This window comes from Oxyura jamaicensis, chromosome 7 (genome assembly GCF_011077185.1).
Source record: "Oxyura jamaicensis isolate SHBP4307 breed ruddy duck chromosome 7, BPBGC_Ojam_1.0, whole genome shotgun sequence".
NCBI lineage: Eukaryota > Metazoa > Chordata > Aves > Anseriformes > Anatidae > Oxyura > Oxyura jamaicensis.
Window position 1 is genome coordinate 22,781,434 of NC_048899.1, and position 21,481 is coordinate 22,802,914.

Sequence of the window (21,481 nt, forward strand, 5' to 3'; positions counted from 1 at the left end):
GAAAAAATTATATATTGTGGAAATCAGCTCTGCTAATTAGAACAGCTTAAAGGAGCACTTAATTACATGTTCCAATACCAGTTGTGTTCAGTTATGTGCTATTCAATGTATTGGGAGCAAAGAGGGAGTTCATTTCACTATAGTAATTGCAACCAGAAGAAAAATATAAAACTTCTTTAGATAAACTGGATATGTCAGCTCACGGATGTACAGCACTCCATGCAGTTACAGTGAGATGTAATCTCATATCCCAGCAACGTGCGTGGTGGGAGAAGGTGTGACAGCAGACACTGAAGTATCAGATTTCAGACTTTTCTGGTTTCTTAATTGTAAAAAAAATAATAATAAAAAGGTAATTTCCAAGGAAAGTGAAGAATTGAGTCAGCTAATCTACCAATGTTAATGAGAGTAAAGCTCATGAATAAGCATAAAGCTGATGGGCAGAGGCAAGAGAGGAGAGTTTATCATTAATCAAGTCTCGTTTTTGTGGAGAACTTGGAAGCAGCACAGCAGCATAGCTCCCTAGCTCCCCATCTTAAGCAATTAAAGGGGTGCTGACAGTGCAGAAACTCAAATTTCTAGAATTTTTTCCCCAGCTTGTATGCAGATGTTATCTGCATACATTGTGACTAGGAAATAGCGGGTGCCTTTTTTGATTATTTCAATTCATTAGTACCTATGACAGCACTTCACTGATTTACTCTGTCCATTTCCCCAGTTCCTGAAGACTTCAGGAGCTCTGCAGCAATACTGCTTCTGATCCTGACTGTTCAAAGATTTAAGCACAGAAATTCTTATATTAATGTTTGAGAGGTTTGAGCTGACTTTTCCAATACAGATTTTAAATCTTAGCAGTGTGAAGCAGTAACTAACAATCTATTGTGACAATATTCAGCTACTTGAGGCTCCAGGGAAGCTCACTGCATGTCTTTGGAGTTACAGTTTGAACATAAGTAGGCAGAATGCAGATATCTAACTGGAATTTAACCAAAACATTGACAGCATCTCTGGCTCTTGCCAAAAAAGCATACCATGGGATTTAAACTAAGTAGAGCAATGAGCAATTGAGTTTACATATCATCAAAAAGATGGCAAAGCCAGCTTTGATGGCATGCCTGGTATCAGAATGTAGCTTCATCTATTTTGCACCCTACAGCGTGGTGGTGGTGATAACCTGTGCTAGTGTGGGTACGGAAAGCTCGTTTTGCCTTGGCAGCACAAAACTTGATAGGAATTAATTCACTCTGTTTCACGTCAAGATTTAACAGTCCACAACACCACATGTTACACAGAACAATATGCTGCTTTCTTCAGCTTCTTGGCAGGTTAAATAAGCTTGCACTGATGTACAGGGCTGCTCTGGTTGTTTTTCCTGAGTTAAGGACTTCAGAGCTGGTTCAGTTATAGCTTTGCACAACCTTTTTGTCCTCTGTATAGACATATTATAAGATAATAGTTACCTTCTGAAGAAATAGTTCAGTTTTCTACTCCTTTAGAATTGTTTTTATTGAGTTTTTGTTTTTATCCCAGTTTAGGCATTGGAGAGGGATTTCTTTAATATTTGAGGCTGTTCACTGGAGAGAAGGAAAGGGGTTGAAAAATACAGAATGAGGCTTGCAGTAAGAGAAGTAGCTATGGGAAGTAGATTCCAAACTCTGATCAACTTCTGGGGAAACTTGAGCCTTTAGCTCCCAGGTGCCATTAAAAATCCCAGCCTGGAAGGTCAGTGTCTGCACAGGCTGGGGCATGTTGCTGTTCAAATGTACTGGAAGCTATTAGCTGTATATTTCTCTTCTGAATAAGAAAAAAAAAGGTTTTGTATATATGGGAATTGTTATAATTAACTTTGGTTTTAGATTAACATTTAAATATTGCATTATATGACAGAAAAAATAGATTTTTTTACATTCTGGTTTCAGTAACAACAATAGGAAAAACTTACTTGATTTGCTGAAGCTGGGTTTTCACTTACTTTCTAGTTTAATTGTCTTTTATATATATACGATGAAGTAACTAGTTTATCAGTTCACCAGAAATTGGGTTACGGTGCACTAGATATGCATCTTTTAAACTAAACTGCTCTTCCAGTTCTGAGTAAATGACCTGGAATTTACAGCCTTATTGGTCACCTACTTAAACCACACTAAGAGTTTAGTTCAGAGAAATTAGCAGATTATGCTTTACTCAGTTGGCTCTGGCTCTATGAAATAAATTTATGATGTGGCATTTGTTCTTCCTGGATATGTACCAGATAACACAAAGCAGAGCACTGTACTGCTTGTGTAGAAATTTTGACAAAATCCTGATAATGAATGGGCATGGAAATTGATTCTTTCCACTAGGGTAAGTCCCCATCATCACAAAGTCAAAGGACTTTGGTAGGTGTTTTTTTCTGGGGACTCCATGAAGAAATTTGGAGTTAATGTTGGCCCGTTTTACCAACAAGAAGATTGTATTAAGAAACCATGCTTGTAGCATGTGAAGTATTTGATTATAAGCTGGTTGCTATCTTGTTAATTAAATTTGTTTTGTACTTCAGGTTATGGCTTTGTTGACTTTGACAGCCCAGCAGCTGCTCAGAAGGCAGTTTCTGCTCTCAAGGCTAGTGGAGTCCAAGCACAGATGGCAAAGGTGAGTTAAAATAACTGGCTAATTTTTGTAGTGGGTTGTGAAGATGAACAAGCTTGTATGGTAGCAGAGCATTGGCCATGTGCATTCTCAAGTTGCAGGACCATCACAGGGAGCGCAGACCTCAAACCACGTGGCATATTAAGGTAATAAAATGGCATATCCCAAATCTGCTCAACTCATGAAATAAAGAATAGTGTGGTCAACTCTCCAAACAGATCTAGTTGGATTTCTCACTTTATTCACGATACTATTTTTCCATTGGCTTTTCATCAACAGAAATATTAGCAATAATTTTTAAGAACTATAGAAGGCTTAATGGGTTAAATTCATGTTAATTTCTGGAACAAGTCAGTAGCTTAAACAGCTTACAGCATAGAGGTGTAAGAGTTTATATACATTGCCCAATTGTAGTTCCTGAGGTTAACAGCCTTGCAATTTGGGAATACATTTTTAGGCATAACAGCAAAATTTAATCTTGTGACTTTGTCTTCAGCATTTCTAATATATTTTGTGTTAACAGAAGTAAAATTTAAATCTGAGCATTCATGATCTGTTTCTTGAAATTCCCATCCAAATCTTTGACAACGGCTTTCTGCATCAGGGCAAACCCAAGCATTTAAAAATAAAGAAATATGATCTTTCTTCTTTTTCTAACATTTTTACTGATCCTTACCTCTGAATTGGGTTATTAGTTAACATGATCTTCAGAGCAGAGCTCTTTCACCACAATATAAGTTTTGTAAATCTATAAAATCAGGGAAATGACATACTAATAATGGTTCTGTCATGCGCTGTTGTTAGGTCAGATGGCCAGTTTCCAATAGAATGGCATAGACACCACTACAAATTTATTTAAGAAAATATTTCCAAAATAATCTGTTCATATAATTTGTGTTACCTCTTAAAGTAAATTCTTGTTAGTTTGAAAATTATATTCTAATTGAATAGAAATATTCCAGTAATTAAACAGTAAACTTGGATGCTTTTTTATAAAATAGTCTGCAGCAGATCTCGCAAATCTTTTATAGTTATCCATTAGGTACAGATTGTTTTCAGATGAGATATTTTCCACAGCTTCTCAGTTGAGGAGAACAGTTAAGCTAACAACATAAAAAGTCTTTGGATAGGTTCCAGGGCAACAAAATGGAAACCATATGTTTCATACTTAATGCATGTTTCATTACAGCCATGATACAAACATACATGCTTGCTGGAAAACACTGGACTTTTTTCTTTTTTATAATATTTTATGAATGTTTAATAAAGACCTTTTAATTAATCTTTAGTTTTTAGTTAATCACTTTGAAAAATACACGAGATTTTTCAAAGCTTCTGTCTGCCATCTTACAGATTTATCTAGGTAGAAGGGGATAAATACAAGTCAAGTAAATTCATTCTGCTAATAAACAATTTTGGGTGATTTAATTGTCTTCTTGAATTGACTAGATGGAGAAGCTCTAATAATTCACTATAGTAATCTAATGAATAGTTTCTTAGTCTTTCCCTTAGTATATATTTTTTGAATCATTTCCTCTGCCAGTTGGTTGCAATATTGGTAATATTTCTTTCTGTTAGCATTAATGAAAAAATGTGCACCATACTACCTGACAGTTTTGATTGATTTTCTGACACTTTGAGTCTGTCAAGCCTGCTGACCTGTGGGAAATCTATAACTGTAAAGTTTGCATTAGAGTGAAACTTGTTATTCTGCTTCTTAACACAATACGTGTTTGAATTATTTTCAAAAGGAAACCCAACAAAACCCACAAAACAACAACAATCAATAGTGACAACAAAGAGTCACAAGTGACAGAATTTGAGTGCTTTGATTTTCATCTTTTTATTTTGAGCCATTGAATTGGGACAGGGAGGGTAGCAGTGCCTTTTGTCTGAAAAATCGTATCTCCACTGGGATGCTCCAAACTGAGGATCGCCAATCACTTCTAGTTCTTTTGACAAGATAGCAAATCACACTCTTCACATGCATGAAACTGTATAAAGTTTACTTGGATTTGTGTATTTTATATTGTCCTTTAACGTGTTACCATTAGTGCTTTAAAGTGATTGTGCGGCAGTGAAACTGTTTAATCTGGCACGTGCCTGAATGTCACACAGAAAGGACAACAGTTTGTCAGCTGTCTGCCCAATGGATTTCCTCACTGACCAGTGCAACTGCCTGAGTAACAAAGAGAAGGGCCTGTTGGCTGCATTTGGGAAAGTGTGGTGGTTTTACCGTGCTATACAGCTGAACACTACGACCGCTTTCTCACTCCCCCTCCTCAGATGAGTAGGGGAAGAAGTAAAGGAAAGAATAACTCACAGGTTGAGATAAGGATGATTTAATTAAAGAGAAAAAAAAAATATTAAGGAAATATTATTATTAATTAAACAATTCAACTAAAGGGAAAAAAGGAAAGGTGAAGAGGGAGGGGGAAAGGGAATAACAAAACAAAACAAGTAAAGGCTATGTGGAAGGGCAGAGGAAAGAAATGACTCTCTACTTCCCACAAATGAGCGATGCTTGACCACGTCCTTGAAGCAGGGCCTCAACGCACGTAGCCAGTGTTCGGGAGGAGGACAGACATTTTCGCAACGAGAGCCCACCCCTCCCCTCTTCTTCCTTTTTCCGCCTTTTATTGCTGAGTGGGACATCGTATGGTATGGAATATCCCTTTGGTTGGTTTAGGTCAGCTGCCCTGGTGAGGTTTTTCTCACTTTTTTGGCGCCCCCCCCCCCCCCCAGAGGCTTAGAGAGAGTCCTGATGCTGTGCCAGCACTGCTCAGCAGCAGACACAACACTGGTGTGATACCACTGCTGTTCTAGCTACAAGTGCAGAGCACAGCACTGTATGGGCTGCTGCAGGGAAAGTTAACATCCCAGCCAGACCCAGTGCAGAAAGCATCCCCACACTGTGCTCATGGCTGTCAGTGGCACCGCTCCGAAGTCTTCACAACCTCCTCCTGGATTGCAGATGAAGCGGAAGGAAAAATTTTACTGTTGAGGCCTTGTTCTGAGTCTGACTGCCATAAACCCCTTTTTGCAGCATCCTACTGTAGCTATATATAGATGAATTAAAATTTACTCAACCGTGGAAGGTCATCTACAAATTGTAGTTTGGTAGAAACAGCCCAGATTATACTTACTGAAACTTCAGTTGTTTGTTTTGTAGATATAATTTCAAATAATGACTGAGCTTTTTCTGTGCACTGGGTAAGCACGTACTGTACTCAGCTGTCTGCTTCTAAGCTGATCTGCCTCCAGAAAAGTATAGTCTCATTTGCTATGTTTCAGCTATTGCTGAGCAGACTTGGAGAATTTGGGGGCTGAGACATAGCTTCGAGTCACATCCTGTGAGATCTGTCCCAGTGGGGGTCATTGTTTTTGGAGAAGTGTCCATGTCCTGGGAGATGTCACAATGATAGTGTCAATTAAGGAACCAAGTGTTAGACCATTGCTTAAGAAATGTTATGTTTTCAATTATTCTGCTCTTTCAGAGATCTGGATTTGGAAAACTTTACTAAGACAATTAGACTCAAGCAACTTGAGAATTTTTTTTTGCTGTGTGCTGGTTAATAGCATCTTCTGGTGACAGCTGAAATGGAAACGTCTCTAACAATTCCTGTTGGTCAGATAATTCTTCTGAGAGCTTACAGAAGATGGTTACTGCACTGCCAGGGGGGTGGGAGTAGCTTTTCGACTGAAAATTAAAATGGGGGTGATGGGTAATATCCCCTTTCCTCATTTCCATTGGTGTATTTCCAGCATTCAGTTTTCTTTTCCAGTGTGCACCAGTGGCTGGGGAAGGGGATGAGGAGATGATGTGAGCTGTGGTAGCAGCCAGTTTGTTTCAGGACACAGTTCAAAACCAACAGCTTCTCTCTACACTAGAGATGATGTACGGAAAGAGCAGATGTATGTCTTGCAAGAGTACAGTTATTTCTAAGCTAGTTAGTAACTGGCTGAGAGTCTAATTTTTATTTTGGTTCATTTTAATTTCTTCTTGAAATTTCTTTTATTAGTTTATTGTCCTCGCTCCTCGAGGAACACTTCAATAAGAAACCAATAATAATGTTCAAAAATTCAGATTGTGCATAGCTATGCATTCTTAGATAAGATTAGGAGTAGTATTGAACAGCTCTTACCATTTTCATAGCTAGTTTTGATCTTTTATTAAAGCTGGGCTGCTGAGTACCTCTCTACTTTCATGAACCTATGAAAAATGGGATCTAAGATTTGTTTAGCAGTCCCCTGTTACTAAGGAATGACAAAGGAAAAAGATTTCTTTTTAAATGTCTTTATAGTTGTTTGAATACTGTAGCTTTCAGGGGATATGACATTTGGTCACATGCTGACTCAAGAGGAATATAATACTGCTTAAAAGAGAATTTTTTAGAAATGGTATTTTAAAACAAGACCATTAAAATAACAAATCCTGTTTTGAAAATGAGTGAGAATGCATAGAAACATTTGACTGAATTCCAGGTCTTTTTAATTTTGGGAGGGGAGACTATAACAATACATAACCTAGGATATATCTGAAATGTTACTTTTGTAGGGTTTAGTCAATTGAGATTTAATTACATTTTTCCTAAATAAAATAAACCTCCACCAAATAGATGTTTCTGTATGAACAGTACAGACAATATCATAAGCACTACTGATCTGCGTTAGAAAAGTTATGGTTGCTATCAGGGTGAATTTTTATTATCTGAGAAATTTCTCCTCTTCCCACGCCAACCCAAAAGCAAAAATAGTGAGATAAGTGTAGAACTCTGTGCTGTTCAGAGCAGATAGCAAATGGCTTTGTATAGGAATGTAGGTGCATGCAGAAAATCTACTGTACAATGGCATTTTGAATGAAGATTTAAAAAAAAATGAGAATCAGACAGCGAGGTCTGAAAGTTATGGAGATACGAGTATTCCAAACCGTCGTAAGTTTTTGACCTTGAACTTAACATAAGGCATTTGAAGTCAATGTTACGAGATTTTCTCTCATTGAATGGTATTTGACTGTGTTTAGCTTGGTGCTCCAGAAGTAACCGTGTTTCAGGTGGTTGGACAAGTGACCCTTTTAACAGGAAAATTGGAATAAATTCTTATTCTTCCTGATGTAAACCAGTATGTAAATATAAAAGTTAAAAATGAACTACTGAATAAGAAAGGTTTATTAAAAAATAAATAAATGAATAAATAAATACAATTCTTGTCATCTTTCTGTCTAGCAAGCTTAAGCCATGAGAAGTATGATTACGCTTGCAGCCTGGATAAAGCCAAGTTCTTGAGTGATATTCAGTCTTTTCCAGTTTGTGTTTTCCTATTTTTTTTTTCCTACAGAAACACAAACTTATTTTTGGTAAATGTGAACTTACAACAGAACCCATGAAAGTAGTCCATGGGCTTGGAGGATTTCTGTGGACAATGAAATTTGTTAATTTGAGCCAAGGAATGTTGTTCCATCTACTAATGTGCATTTTTGGGGGAAGACTCATTGTTTATCCATTGAAACATTTCCCCACAGTCACATATTTTTAGGACTTAGCTCTTCAGATTCATAATTTTATATTTTCTTCCTTAAAGTCTTCACTTCCTTAAAATTTTCACATATTTACTGAAGCATTGAAGCAAGAAAGTATACTCATGCGTATTGCATTTGATCTTGCATTAACAAACCACTGAATGTTTTCCTGTATTTCAGGCATGTGCAAAACATTAGGGCCGGCCGCCTTCAGACTTGTTGTGTCAGAAGGATGCCCATGATAACAATGCAAAATAAGTTTTAAAGCATACTGTTACTGTTCAGCATGTTTTTTGGGAGGGAAAGGTCTGCTTAGCCACTCGTCTTTGTCTTTACAACAGAAGTCAAGGCTTTTCCATGGCTATTAAAAACAATGCATTAAGGGTAGTCTTCTTTCACATCACTGATGAAGAACATGGTTTTGAGTTACAAGAATGAGAAACAGCTAACTTTTATGACTTTTAATAATGTATTGCTTTTTGTACTTGTCTTCACTGTGGCAACCTTCTGGAGAATTAAATCAGTTTTCATTCCTACAGAGTAAAGTAAGAAAATAAGTTTAGGTTACCATGGTAGCATGTGCACTTAATCTAACTAGAGAAGGTAGGCATATTGCAGTAGTTTTTATTCTGCATCTGGGTTTCTGAGTGCCAAAGAACAGATGACAGGCAAACAGGAGCAGATTTCTACAGCAGTTTTTAGAAACTCTCTTATAAGAGGAGTTTTCTTTTTACCTAGTTTGGAGTGCCTTCTGTAGGCAATAGTATTAAGTCCTATGATAATAGACCGTCTTAAGTGTAATCAGTTTCCTTCCATTTGGGTACTTAAATTTCAATTAGCTATAATAAAAAAATAGTGGGTAGTTGTTTTAAATATAGTGGGCATTACCGCAGAACCATGTTCTTACAAGTCATGTTACAATAAATTGAAAGTAAGCCAAATTTTGCTTACCTGAGGCGTAAATGACCATCACTTCAGGAATTGCATTTGCATTAAATAAGCCAGGTAACAGTTGCTTCCGTTGAGCACACAGCTTCAGCCCACAAAAGGCTTAGCTCAGTTGCGAAGTGGTGCTGTGCACTGTTCTGACCAGGGTTGAGTGCCCTGTTAGGAGATTTGGTGGGTTCATTCAGCTTTCTGCTGAAAATGATGGCATCCATGAGCAATATTCAGCACTGCCAGGGTGCACTTCAGTGCCCTTGGAGCAAAGGGTGCAAGGAATAAAAAGGAATATATGGCTGCAGTGACTGAGTGCAAACTCAAACACAGTGCTTATTGTAGTTAAATATTACTTTTCAGACAGTCCTGATTTATAATACAGATGTGTTTGCGAAAATGAATTAAAATATTTAGCTTATTAATCATATACAGTGTTTGTGGAATTCTGGATAACAAGTGAAGATTATGGTAGTGATTTTTCCACTGAATTGTCTTGTTAACAGTCTGTGGTCAGACAGTATTAAAACTGTGGCTAAAACAGACATATTTTGGTGAGACACAGGCCAACTGTAAAATTTAAAGTAGTTTCTATATGTAGGCAGACAAGCATTTAATCCCTTCCCTATCAGCCAGAGGATCTTCCATGCTGTGAGCAGTGACTAGTCACATGTTCCTGAATGGCTATCTGTTAACCGTGACCTTACATAGAGCAAGAGAAAACAGATGTCTTATCATTTTGCCAAGTTTCTTGCTTGCGATTTAGGAATGATTCCACACGCACAGGGAGGTTTTTGTTAATTTCTTTCAGATGATGGTAGAGCCTTTCACGTTATGTAGGACTCCTGATCACCACTTTTCTACAGAAATGAATGTTAGCGGTTGACCATTTCTATACTCTTATTCCAGAGAAATACTTTATCATGTAGTCAGTTTATTAAGTTAGTGTAATTGCTGTTTGGGAATAAGAAGTGCATTGAACTGAAGGTGCACTGTTCCACAAGTTTGTTTTATTGTGCCCTGCTAGAGAAGTTCTAGACACAACTAAAGGTGTTTGAGAAAAGACCGATAGAAACTTGCTGACATGAATTGCCAAAAATAAGACTTCCTATTTTCCTCCGTAATGTGCATTTTATGGCAGCCCAGAAATTCCCTGACGTTGCTCATAATCTGCAAAGTGCTGCGTGCTTTCAGTGTCTTTCAGGACCTAGAATCATAGAATAACCCGAGTTGGAAAGGACCCACAAGAATCATCGAGTCCAACTCCCAACAACCTGCTGAAGGTTGTGTTAACTGAAGAGACCCTACATGAGATATGAAGACTCTCAAGCAGTTTTCCTAAATAATTTAGATTAAAAAAAAAAAAAAAATCCGAATGGTTCAGTGGTTTATATTTTAATGTTGGCTTGATACCCTAAGTAGGAATCTCTCTACTGACTTAAGTAATTCTTTTTGATCATTCTCATAATATTGTACAAATAATTTCATGAGATTTGAAATTCCTAAGGTGAAAGCAGATGATATGGTTTCATGTATTTCAACCACAGAAAAATCTACCTTTGAAAGCACTTAGAATGATTATGGTCTATAGGCAAGGTTTGAGCAGGATGGTTATGTTTGCAGATATATTTGCCTGTTGCACTTCTTTGCTGAATTGCAGAACAAAGGTTAGAAACTTGTACATCAAAGGAGTTAATTTTCCCTTCTTAAACAGAACTCTAATAACTGTGTGAACCGTGTTATGGTGGGATGGGTTTCAGTAAGGAAGGAAATCACAGAACCTAATGTATTAAACTGCTGTTTGCCAGAGAGAGACAGAGGGACAAGTTAAAAAGTCTGTCTCTCTCAAAACTTCCTGAATTTTTAACTGTTTAACCATTTTCCATGCCAAATCCTTATATAAAAGCAAACATCTGTTTGTACAGTGCCTTTTGTGTAAGACAGAATAAAGATGGATGTGGAGTTCTGGTTGTGGTTGCCATTTGGAAGTCAGCTTGGAAATGCAATGTGTTCTAAGGGAAAGGAAATGACTTGCTTCTTACAATCTCCTCACACTTACCCAGATAGCTGTTTTATGACTTACTCTTGTGGAGAAGACAGAAGCTTCATGATGACATGAATAATCGAGATGAGGGGGGAGGGGAAAGGAAGGGTATTTTGCATGCTAATAGGTGTAATTTTTCTGCTGCCAAACTGCATAAAATTCCAGATATACTCTAGAAAGGAGTTTGGTCTTCCTTTACATCTACCCCAACAGTATTATCCTTGTTTTGTAAACCAGCTATTCTGACTACCGATGGCAGTCCTTTTTTCCTGCAAAACGAAGAAGTGGGTTAAATGAATTTATCCTGTTAGATTGATCCTACGGTTGAATGGCTTCCACTCTTGGGCAGCTGTGGGTTTGGGGTACTGCCGAAGCATCTGCAGCATAGTTATAACCTCAGTGCACTTTGGCATGTGTTTGTTGGCATTTTAACTATTTTGTTCTGGGAGGATTACAGAAGAATGAAATTCCAGTTAGTATCCCAGAATTTCATTGTGACAGCCCGATCCATTGAACTTCTTTTTGCCTTTTGTCTTCCATGTTAGTTTACCTAGAAGTATCTTCAAACTCTCTTTTTTCCGCTGTGGTCAGTATGTCCCACTGGAGGACCAAAAGCAGAATAACTGAATCCCTGGGAGTATTCAGGCTGTAATAGACTGACATAGAGAAAGTGTCAGGCAAGTAGAAGTAAGTCATTACCAGTCACCCCTTCAGCACTTACCTGACAGAGACCCTATTGGTTACTAATACAAGATAAGGATTATTTCATGGGACTCAAGCCAAATTTCTCCATCACTAATGCTTTCTGTCCTTAGAAAGACTTCCTGACGCCAACCCCGTTCCCCTTTTTCCCCCCATCCTTAGTTGCAAAGGGATTTACAATTTGGGGTAGTGGTGATGTTGCTAATACTCTCAAAGAGTTAAGCGTTCACTTCATTTCTTCCAACAACATTGTGACATGATTTATGGCATGAAGCTCTCTGGTTAGGCAGACAGGTACAAGAACTGAGCTTCCCAGCATGTATGGAGGAAGATCTTCATGCATGTATGAAGGAAGATCTTCCCAGCATGTATGGAGGATGATCTTCATTTCTCATCTTCTCTTTCTGCTGATTCTTCTAATCCAAAAGACAAATCAGGTGTTCAAAGATAATTGAAATGACAAAGTTACATGTGTACTGTGCAGATTCACTATTACTGGTGGTGGGTGTTGTTCCCATTAGGTAACAAAAGGAAAAACATGCATGCTAATTAAATGCCATATGTAATGGACTGTAAAGGGACTGCCTAGGATAACACTCAGGCACTTGGAAAAGTTTGTGTTTTGTAAGTTGTGTGGGATTTCAGTGTGTTTAGGAATTAGAGTTTTATCAGTAGCATTGTGTGCAGATCAGGAGGCTGTAATGAGAGCATTTTCCTTTTATAGCTCTTTTGATGCTGAATTTTCTTAAAAACAAAGCACTTTCAGAAAACTTCAAAACATTAGCCTTTTAAACTTTAATTATTTTGGGGTGTGAGAACTCATTTCTGTACTTGAAATGCTCAAGACTTAGCCCTCTTTCCTTTTTTTTTTTTTTTCCCTTGGAACAGCAGTACCAACTGAGAGGTGATATCTGGGATAGAAAATTAATAAATCATACAATATGTTACCAATGGTACTATTAAGTTAGCCTTCTTGTACAGAATGAAAATATGCCAAGGCCTACGCCAATAAGATTATATTTGTTTCATATCACACCATTCCTAATGAGAAGTTCTGAGTATTCTACATGCTGCAGACACATACAGGAAGCCACAATGACATCATCAAGGTTTTACACAACTGTAAGGGCCAAATCATATAGATCTGTGTAGATTAAGAATATATTTCATCACAGAGCATGGCCAGCAATCAGCAGCATGAGAGAGATGCAAGAGATGCCTCCTTAACCACAGATGGAGAATCTGTAGACAAACTGGAAACGATCAATTTCAGCAGAAATGTTTCTTTGATTAAGATGGAATTTCTTGCTATGTACATAGATCACAAAAAGTAGATAGCCATAAGGTCACCAGAATTGCAAAGATGTGACTACATTTGTCTTCTATATCTAATACGAGCTCTAATCACTCATCTGCTGGCTGTCCTCCTCTGTCATTTTATGTCTCTAGAAAAAAAATTGGAATGCTTTTGTATTGTTTAAATGCATAATGCAAAAGTTTGATGAAAACTCAAAAATGTTTGTGTGTGGGTGAGAACAAGTGTCCCACTCACTTTTGTGAACCTTATCCTATTCTTATAGTAATATTTTGTCAATGTACATATTTTAAATGCATTATCTCCTTGTTTCCCATATTATTCTCCTTTTCTTATTCTAATCCTTTCTGGCTTTAGTTTACATCTAGCTTTTTGTTTTGTTTTGTTTTTGTTTCCACCAACGTTGTATTTCCTTTTATTTCTTCCTTTGTGTTGCGTTTGCCACTGCTTCTTTCAAAAAGGATCTGAAGCATTAAGTTGTAATACACACGATAAACTGGTCAATAATTCACCTTTATCTCCAATTTAAAAACTGTCCTTGTCTGCAGTATATAATATCAGGAGAAGGGGAGCTTCTCTTAGGAGTACTATGTACGGTGACAAAAGATGGAGATTGTTAATCCAAGGGAGAAGTCACCTGAGAAGCAAAACTCTGTAGCAGTATTTACATGTAATGGTTCTTCTATTTTGTATTCAAAATGTCTTGCCTATTGCTAGGACAATAACACTTGTTTTTAATTCTGTTTCAGCAACAAGAACAGGATCCAACTAACTTATACATTTCCAATTTGCCGCTTTCAATGGATGAGCAGGAGCTTGAGAACATGCTTAAACCGTTTGGGCAGGTTATCTCTACGAGGATATTGCGTGACTCGAGTGGGACAAGCCGTGGTGTTGGCTTTGCCAGGTACTTCAGTGTCCTTAGCACTGCTGGCTGCATTTTTCCTTTGTTAATTGAAGAGACCAGAATAGGAGAAAAATAGCAGAAGTTGAAAAAAATGATCATATTTTTAAAGAAAAGGGATATCCAGACAGATATATCAGTTGGGCTTTGTTTATCCTATGCTTAAGCAAATATGGCTGCGTCTCATCTTGCTTATATGGTTAAATCTGCATCTGTTGTTCTTACTGGACAACTATATAGAATAAGAGTTCACTCTCCAACACTTCCTCCTCTTCCTTGTACTTCTCCTTTCTCCTCTGTCCCTGACGCAGGGGTTATGCAGGGCTTCACAGAAACTTCTGCTGTGACATTTCTGGCTTTTGAGGCCTGAATTCCAGACAGAGACCATAAGGAGGCACAACCCTCCCCCCACCCCAATTTCTTCTTCGTTACTTCCTCTGAGAAAATCCACTTGTCATCACTCTTTGAATGTCAGTCCTTTGAATTTTCTGGCTCATTAAAGTTGTCATTTGTGAAACAAAATATTCATTTACTGTAAATCTCACCTTAAAATGTTTGGCAGCTCAGTCAATTATGCCTCCTAAATCAACAAGAATAAATGTTTTCAATAAATGAGTAGCTACCTCCCAAATATTCTCTTCATGTGTGTCTACCTTTTCTGTGGTTAATAAGTAATTTGTTCCAGGGTCTTTTCATTGAAGCCTTTTCTGTATCTTTCTGGTATTTTTCCATCTCTGATTAAGTCATGCTTAAATCCAGTATGGCAATCATATTTAGAGTCTTTAGATTGGAGTTTTCCATTATCAAAAATAGGAGCATGCTTTGAGCAAAGAATTGGGATTCTCAAAAATATGTTGTGAAATTTTTGTAAATGGTCAAATTCCAATAATTCCGAAGTTTAGCCAATATTACAATAGCTCTTTATTTGAACAAATAGCAAAGTCTAAAATGAGTTCACAAAAAGGAACTGGAGAAGTTATATCTCCTGATGAAACCAAAATTTTTAGGGAATGGTATCCCTGTGAGTTGGCTATAGGTAATTCACGGAACTGTGATTTTTTTTCCCCTCAAAATGATGTATTTGCTTGGAAAACTGTCAGTTTTCAAGAAGACACAACAAAGGAATAAAATTAGAAAGAGTGGGATGATACTCCTTTATTTAATAGTGGTTCCTACCTATTCTTTTCCCGTCCCCTTGACATAAATCAATAAGTGTTTGTAATACTTCTTGTATATATTTAATTTGGCAGTTTTTCATATAAGCATATGCATGTGTTTGAATATGAACTCAGTACAACCATATACAAAATGTGCATACATGATTTTGGATGATGTACAAAGTATGTATCCAAAAGTTGTATGTACTAATTGTGAAAAAAGTGGTACTTGCTTAAATACAGCATTCACTTCTTGGTATTATGAATCCAAGGGCAGAATCCAGTAACATTCCAGCTATATTTCAGTAGGCTTTATGAATTTATACAGTCTTTTCTCTCAAAACTTTCTTACTAACTCTACCTTGAATCCACAGTAGTGTTTTAGGAATGCTTTTATTCTAACATGGTCAGAAGAGTTTTAAAATTTTGTGTAGAAGTCCAAAAAACTTGTTTGTATCCAAAATGTTACTGGTACTGAAAGCGTTAGGAAAGATTAGTTTTAAAGTATTTTATCAGTAGGTTCTTTATTATGCATTGTATGTTTTATATGTACAGATCCATTATTATTTTATATTTATTTATTTATTTATAGATACACACCTACATACATTATACATAATTTATAGAATAAGTTGTTACTGTGATACCTGCTCAAAATTTCTTCCATTCTGTAAGTTAGAGATTGGAACATTATTGCATAAATATTAAAATTGCATTAAAAAACATGTAGACATTAAATAAAGGTTTTCATTTCTTGCCTTTGGGAGCATTTTACTAAGTTAATAAAGGATAATATATTTTATCAAGTTCAGACTTGACTTTGAAACTAAGTTATATTGTTTGTTTCATATGAGGAAAAAAATATATATTTGATTCAGATCCAACAATTCAGAACCTCTGTAAATTGCCTAGAAGGTGGTTTTGAAACCATAAAGAAAATTTTTTGTTTAGTCTGTCATTTTGATGATTTTGGTTGTTGTCTGTGACTACATTTCATGGGCCCATACAGAAATGCAATCAGAATTCAAAAGTGCTAGGACTTACCAACTTCTACCACTGCTTCTTTGCTGCTCAGGTCAATGGGCATAATTTGTGGATCTGCATTACAGAACTCATGAGCACATGAAAAGAAAATCCCTGTTAAACACCCAAACGTCATCTTGCAGACAGCTGCAAAATATATTAGTCTATTAAAATATGTTTTGTTTTCCTTGCACGTCTCAGTCATCTGTTCCAATTTAGTCCAAGCTGGTAGTTAGGACCGACACATCTACATTGCAATGCAAGGATGTAGCTTCAACCTTTGGAGCCACTCCCAGTCTAGCAGTACCTCACCAGTAGTCCACCCAGGCCATTAGGACTAGTTTTGACAACAGAAGTGCATTAACCTGTTCAGGATGCTGGATAAATTCTCAGTAGCAGGTACAGCTGTTTTGTTATTGGTCCTGTTTGGAAGGTAATGATGATTAAATTAGGGACAGGTACGTCATTTAGTTGTAATGATGCATATAAACTAAAAGCTGCAAAGTCAGTTGGGTCATGCAGTCAGGCATGTTTATATTTCAGTTTTGTACTCTTAAGCTATACAGACACAGTATTCTCTATCAATAATGGCATTAACATTTGTTGTATTCATCATGGACACTTAGAATTCAGTTATGAATGTGTATCGATCTCCTTTCCTCAAGACAGCAAAAGTACTACAGCTATCCATGTTCTACATAATCTCTAAATAAATGAGTATTATTTATGAAGTTTGGCATTAACTTTGGCATTATACTGCCTAAAAGTTAACTGAGTTCAGTTTTACCTTTCTGAAGCTCTGTATTCTTAGAAAACATTCTCTCTGTTGCTCTCATACAGGAAAAGGAGCCACAAAAGTGAAGCAAGAAAAAGAAATATACTTAAAAAGGCAGAAATGTGGAATCTGGATGAGTATTTAATTTATGTAAATTATTCCTTTTTTTTTCTTAGGATGGAATCAACAGAAAAATGTGAAGCAGTGATTGCTCATTTTAATGGAAAATTCATAAAGACACCAGCAGGAGTTTCTGGTATGTTGCATATATTTCTAACATGATGAATGAATGGGTTGCTGCTTACATAGTGGGAGCCTGTTAGGCTGATTGTTGTATCTGGTTTCTCATTCAGAGGCAGGCATATTAAAATTAAACTGTTTCATGTTAGGTGACTGTAATACTTGCTCACTTGGAACACAGTATATCACTTTCCCACTCCAAACATTTTCTAGGAATCTAGTACCATTTCCTCCTAGCAGATGGACAACCAGCTAAGATAACCACATAATCCCAGTTGAAGTCAGGAGCCAAGTATGTGTTGTATGTGTATCAGAACTGAGTTTGGCTGATCATCTACAAATAATTTATCTTTTCAAAGAGGCAAAAGAATGGACTACTTTTGACATCTATTGATGATTTTTCCAAATTAATTTTGTAAAAAGATTTGATCAAAAAAAAAAAATAGATTCTGCAGCAGTGCATTTATGCTAGGCATTTTCATTCATTGGGAGATTTTACTCTCAAGTCAAATCAGGCTTTGAGGTTCTTCAGGAAGATGAAAGGAGATCAGCAAGAAAAATTATTCTAGAAATATTGTGCAAGGCAAAACTCAGAGAAACTACATAGTGCAAGTTTTTTTTGTCACGCCACGTTCCCCGTCAGTGTGCCTGTTTTGTCAGCACTCTTTCTAAGAGAGTAAATCTACATTCCATAAACACTTGAAATGAGGAAAGGAAATTCAGAGCAGCAGAGTAAAACAGAAAGAGAACAGGACCATAAAAGAGGAAAGAATACATGCCTGACATTCCAGGTTGCTTTTGGTAGCCATTTTATTGAAGATCCCAAGTGGGAATTTTACAAATTACATTGCTGCTGTGGTTGCTTGAAGCCACCTTTATCCTGCTGGTGAAACGTTCTCCAGAGCCAGACCTTGACACGGAGAAAGAGGAAAGCAGCCACCAGCAGGCAGAAAAGAATGTAGCTTGTTTAGTAAAAATGTATACATGCTTCATCCCTGAAAGATTACTGCAGTTTGAGGCAGTCTGTGCTGCGGTAAGGATGGCAGGCTGCTTCAGAGTACAGGAAACCACTCCCTTCACCAGCAGTAATCTAATGCAGGGCTTTGACTTCACTGGCTTTTGTGGACCCTTTGCACTGGGATTGATTGCTGAGGCTACAATTAGTTTGTTGAACTTTTGTTATACGTAGGGGCTGTAACATTTATTTTTCTATTTCACATATTTAGCAATCTGTGTTTTATGAGACGGAAAATCCCTTTAGGGGCAAGGAGATCATGGAATGATTTTCTCTGAACGCTGACTGTGCTCTGATCCACCCTCCATGATTAGTTTTACAGTGCTGCTATGGCTTGGACATAATTAAGAGTAAAAAGTATGGAGAAACCAAGAGTTCAAATTAACATATAGGGCTTTCTGTTCAATTAGAGACAGTAAAAAGCTGTAGCAGAACCTCCTATTAGTGCTTTTTAGTTTGCTCATTCTTATTCTCACTTGCATTACGCTGTTCTCAGGGAATGAGCCATCAGGCGTATCATTGTTAATCATTGTCCCTGGTGGGCCACTGGTGAAGCTGGACTTGCACCCTTTTATTATCAGGTTCAAGCTGCTGCAGAGAGTTATGAGAATGGTTTCTGCCGAGTGTAGAGGAAAATGTTTACCAGGAAAGTGTAATTAATTTGCATGGATAGAGAGAAAGAGAGTGAAAATTTGCACAGAATCGGCAATTGTCAGAAAAGTGAAACTGAAGAGGGGTCTCAGGGTGTAATCCACCTCCTGGACTTTGACCTGTGGTGCTGACTTAACCACAGCAGCATAGTCATTGGGGCTCTCTGTCTAAAACATGTAAAGAAGCACACACCTCCAGAGACTAATGCATCTGCTGTCAGCTGTCTTCATGGCCACAAAGAGTATCTAGATGAGTGGCTCAGAATGAAAAAACGCCAAATGTCTGAAAGTCAGTTAAGTGAGATGAGTCGTACGCTCCACGATGCTGAAAAATGCTACAGATGAGTAGGTGTATAAAGGAGTCCTGCGAACCAAGTTTGTTAAAGATCCTTGATTTTGTTGCACAGGTTATAGCCACCACTGTACTTTTCCATGCTGGTGCTGTGAAGTTGTGTTGCTCCTTTGATTTTTATGGTGTTCAGTTTCGTCCTGGAGTTCCTCACCACGTAGCAGGCGTGTGTCCAATACTGCAGGCTTATAGGAGGGTGCAGCTTGCACACGATGATAATAGGCTGCAGTCTGCCAAAAAGTGGGGCAGAGTCATGGGGCTGCTGTGCTCTTAGACTACCTGCACAGAGAAGGGGGATGCAGTGGGAAAGCTCTTGCACAAACAAAGGCTAAGAAAATGTTTTGAAATAGATTAGCATCTTTGGGGGTTATAGAGCATCAAGATCAAATACATCCAAAATAAAATTGTAGAACTGGAACTATGTTTAAATTAAAACATTGTGTCCTAGAAACTTGGCTAAAATCAGCAAAGGGAGCTGGCTATAAAAACACTGCTATCAGGATGAGGAGGGTAGGAGAGAAGGGCCTGTAATGAAATAGGTGTGGGAGGAAGAACATCTGTTTAACAAAAACATGCTTTCATAATGCAGCTTTGTTATTTTAACTAAGTTTGGGTTTAAATAGTAGAGTGGGTTAAACACAGTTATAGGAAACACAGGAATACAGAACAGAAACTCTTCTGTGAGTCTGAGAGGGCCAAGGGTAGCACAAGGGGTCCACAAATGCATTGGTTGTGTGCTTTTTGAGTGACGTATGCCTCACGCTGAGCATCGATGATGTTAATCAAGCTGGACCCAGATGCAACAAGCTACTAAGATTCTATGTCCCTGCTTCATATTAGCTTAATGAAATATACTCAATATTTAGCGAGTCCTCTTTTGTCTTCAATCAGGAAGAAGGAAGGTTAGCTCAGAGAAGAAATTTAAATGCAGTGCAAGTTGGTATGATCCTGTAACTCGTCGGAGTGGTATATTAGTTTCACTGCTCGTTCTAGTCTGGGGTTTGTACGTTGGTTATGCAAGTTATTTTAATATCTTTTTCTGTTTTATGGGCTATTACATTTTGTCCATTTCTCTCAGGACTTTGCTTTTGCATTGCACACCCTTTTCAACTGAACATTTATGACATTATTACTATAATCTTGAAATAACTTTTATATTTATTTCTGCTTTTCTCTGTAAAGAATTATTGTTCTGTTTGTGATACTTAAAGCTTTTCTGTTGCCCAATGGAATATGAATCTCATGAGGTGAATCGGGGAAAAGAGAGACTAAACTAGTATAAGGAGCCAGGACACAGAAGAAGAGTGGTGACAACAGAGACAACATGCTTAGACTCCCTCACTAAAAATATATATTTAAGATTTACTATCTTCTTGTTTTGTGCTGGACCCAAAACAATTGCAGAAATGATCTGCTGGGCAAAATCATGAAAGGGATCTCCTCCCTATCACAGCAGCATGTAGCTGCATGATGATACATAAGAATAATTGTATAAATAATTACAGAAAGCAGTTGTGTTGTAGAACGCATAAGGACGCACAAAGGTATTTAAGGCTGAGTGTATTTGCCTCCCTTAGCATTTTTTTTAATTATAAAGGTTAAAAGCTACAAAAGTTTTATGTTTGTTAAATTCTTTCATACCTCTTTTACTGAAGAATAACATACATGATATTTTTGTTTTAATGAAGGAAAGGCAGAGAGCATTTTTGCTGAGCAACCCATTGTATTTTTTCTTTGGCTTCAGGAATGGTGGGTTATGGTGATGACCCAAAGGTCACAGATTATCAGTGACCCACTCTCCTCTTCCCACTTGGAGTGAAAATATTGATCACTCAGATTTTGTTTCAAGGAGGAAACTGGAGACAAGCATGAGAGCCCTGCTCCCGCCTGTGCTCTTGACATAGACCAGGGAGAGGTGCATCACTCCTTGAAATGGTTCTGAACTTGGATGTCTGTCTAGTGCAGGAGAGGAATGAAAATGGAGCCTTGAAGTAATTATCTTTCTTGCTTACTTTTATAAAGTATCCAGCACTGCAGATCTCTGTATAGTGACTTCCATCCACTTGACCATAAACTCACATTTCGTAGGTGTCTTCCACAGACCCTTTAGAAATAGTCCATGAACCACAGTCTGAAAACCTCTGCTAAAGGGTATTGAGAGGTCACAGTGCTGGTGTTAGTCCTGATTGATACACTGAAGGCAGCAGAGCCAAGATTTTACCCAT

At 37.5% G+C, this 21,481-nt stretch overlaps 1 protein-coding gene across 5 annotated transcripts in view; it reads left to right on the forward strand.

The window, feature by feature from the left end:
* RBMS1 (RNA binding motif single stranded interacting protein 1) overlaps positions 1–21,481 on the forward strand; it is a 149,157-nt gene that overhangs the window by 109,818 nt on the left and 17,858 nt on the right. For all 5 annotated transcript variants that reach the window (XM_035330897.1, XM_035330898.1, XM_035330896.1 and 2 more), the window contains exons 4-6: positions 2,540–2,631; positions 13,893–14,050; positions 17,179–17,258. In XM_035330897.1, the coding sequence (XP_035186788.1) occupies positions 2,540–2,631; positions 13,893–14,050; positions 17,179–17,258 (330 nt within the window). The remainder of the gene's footprint in view (positions 1–2,539; positions 2,632–13,892; positions 14,051–17,178; positions 17,259–21,481) is intronic.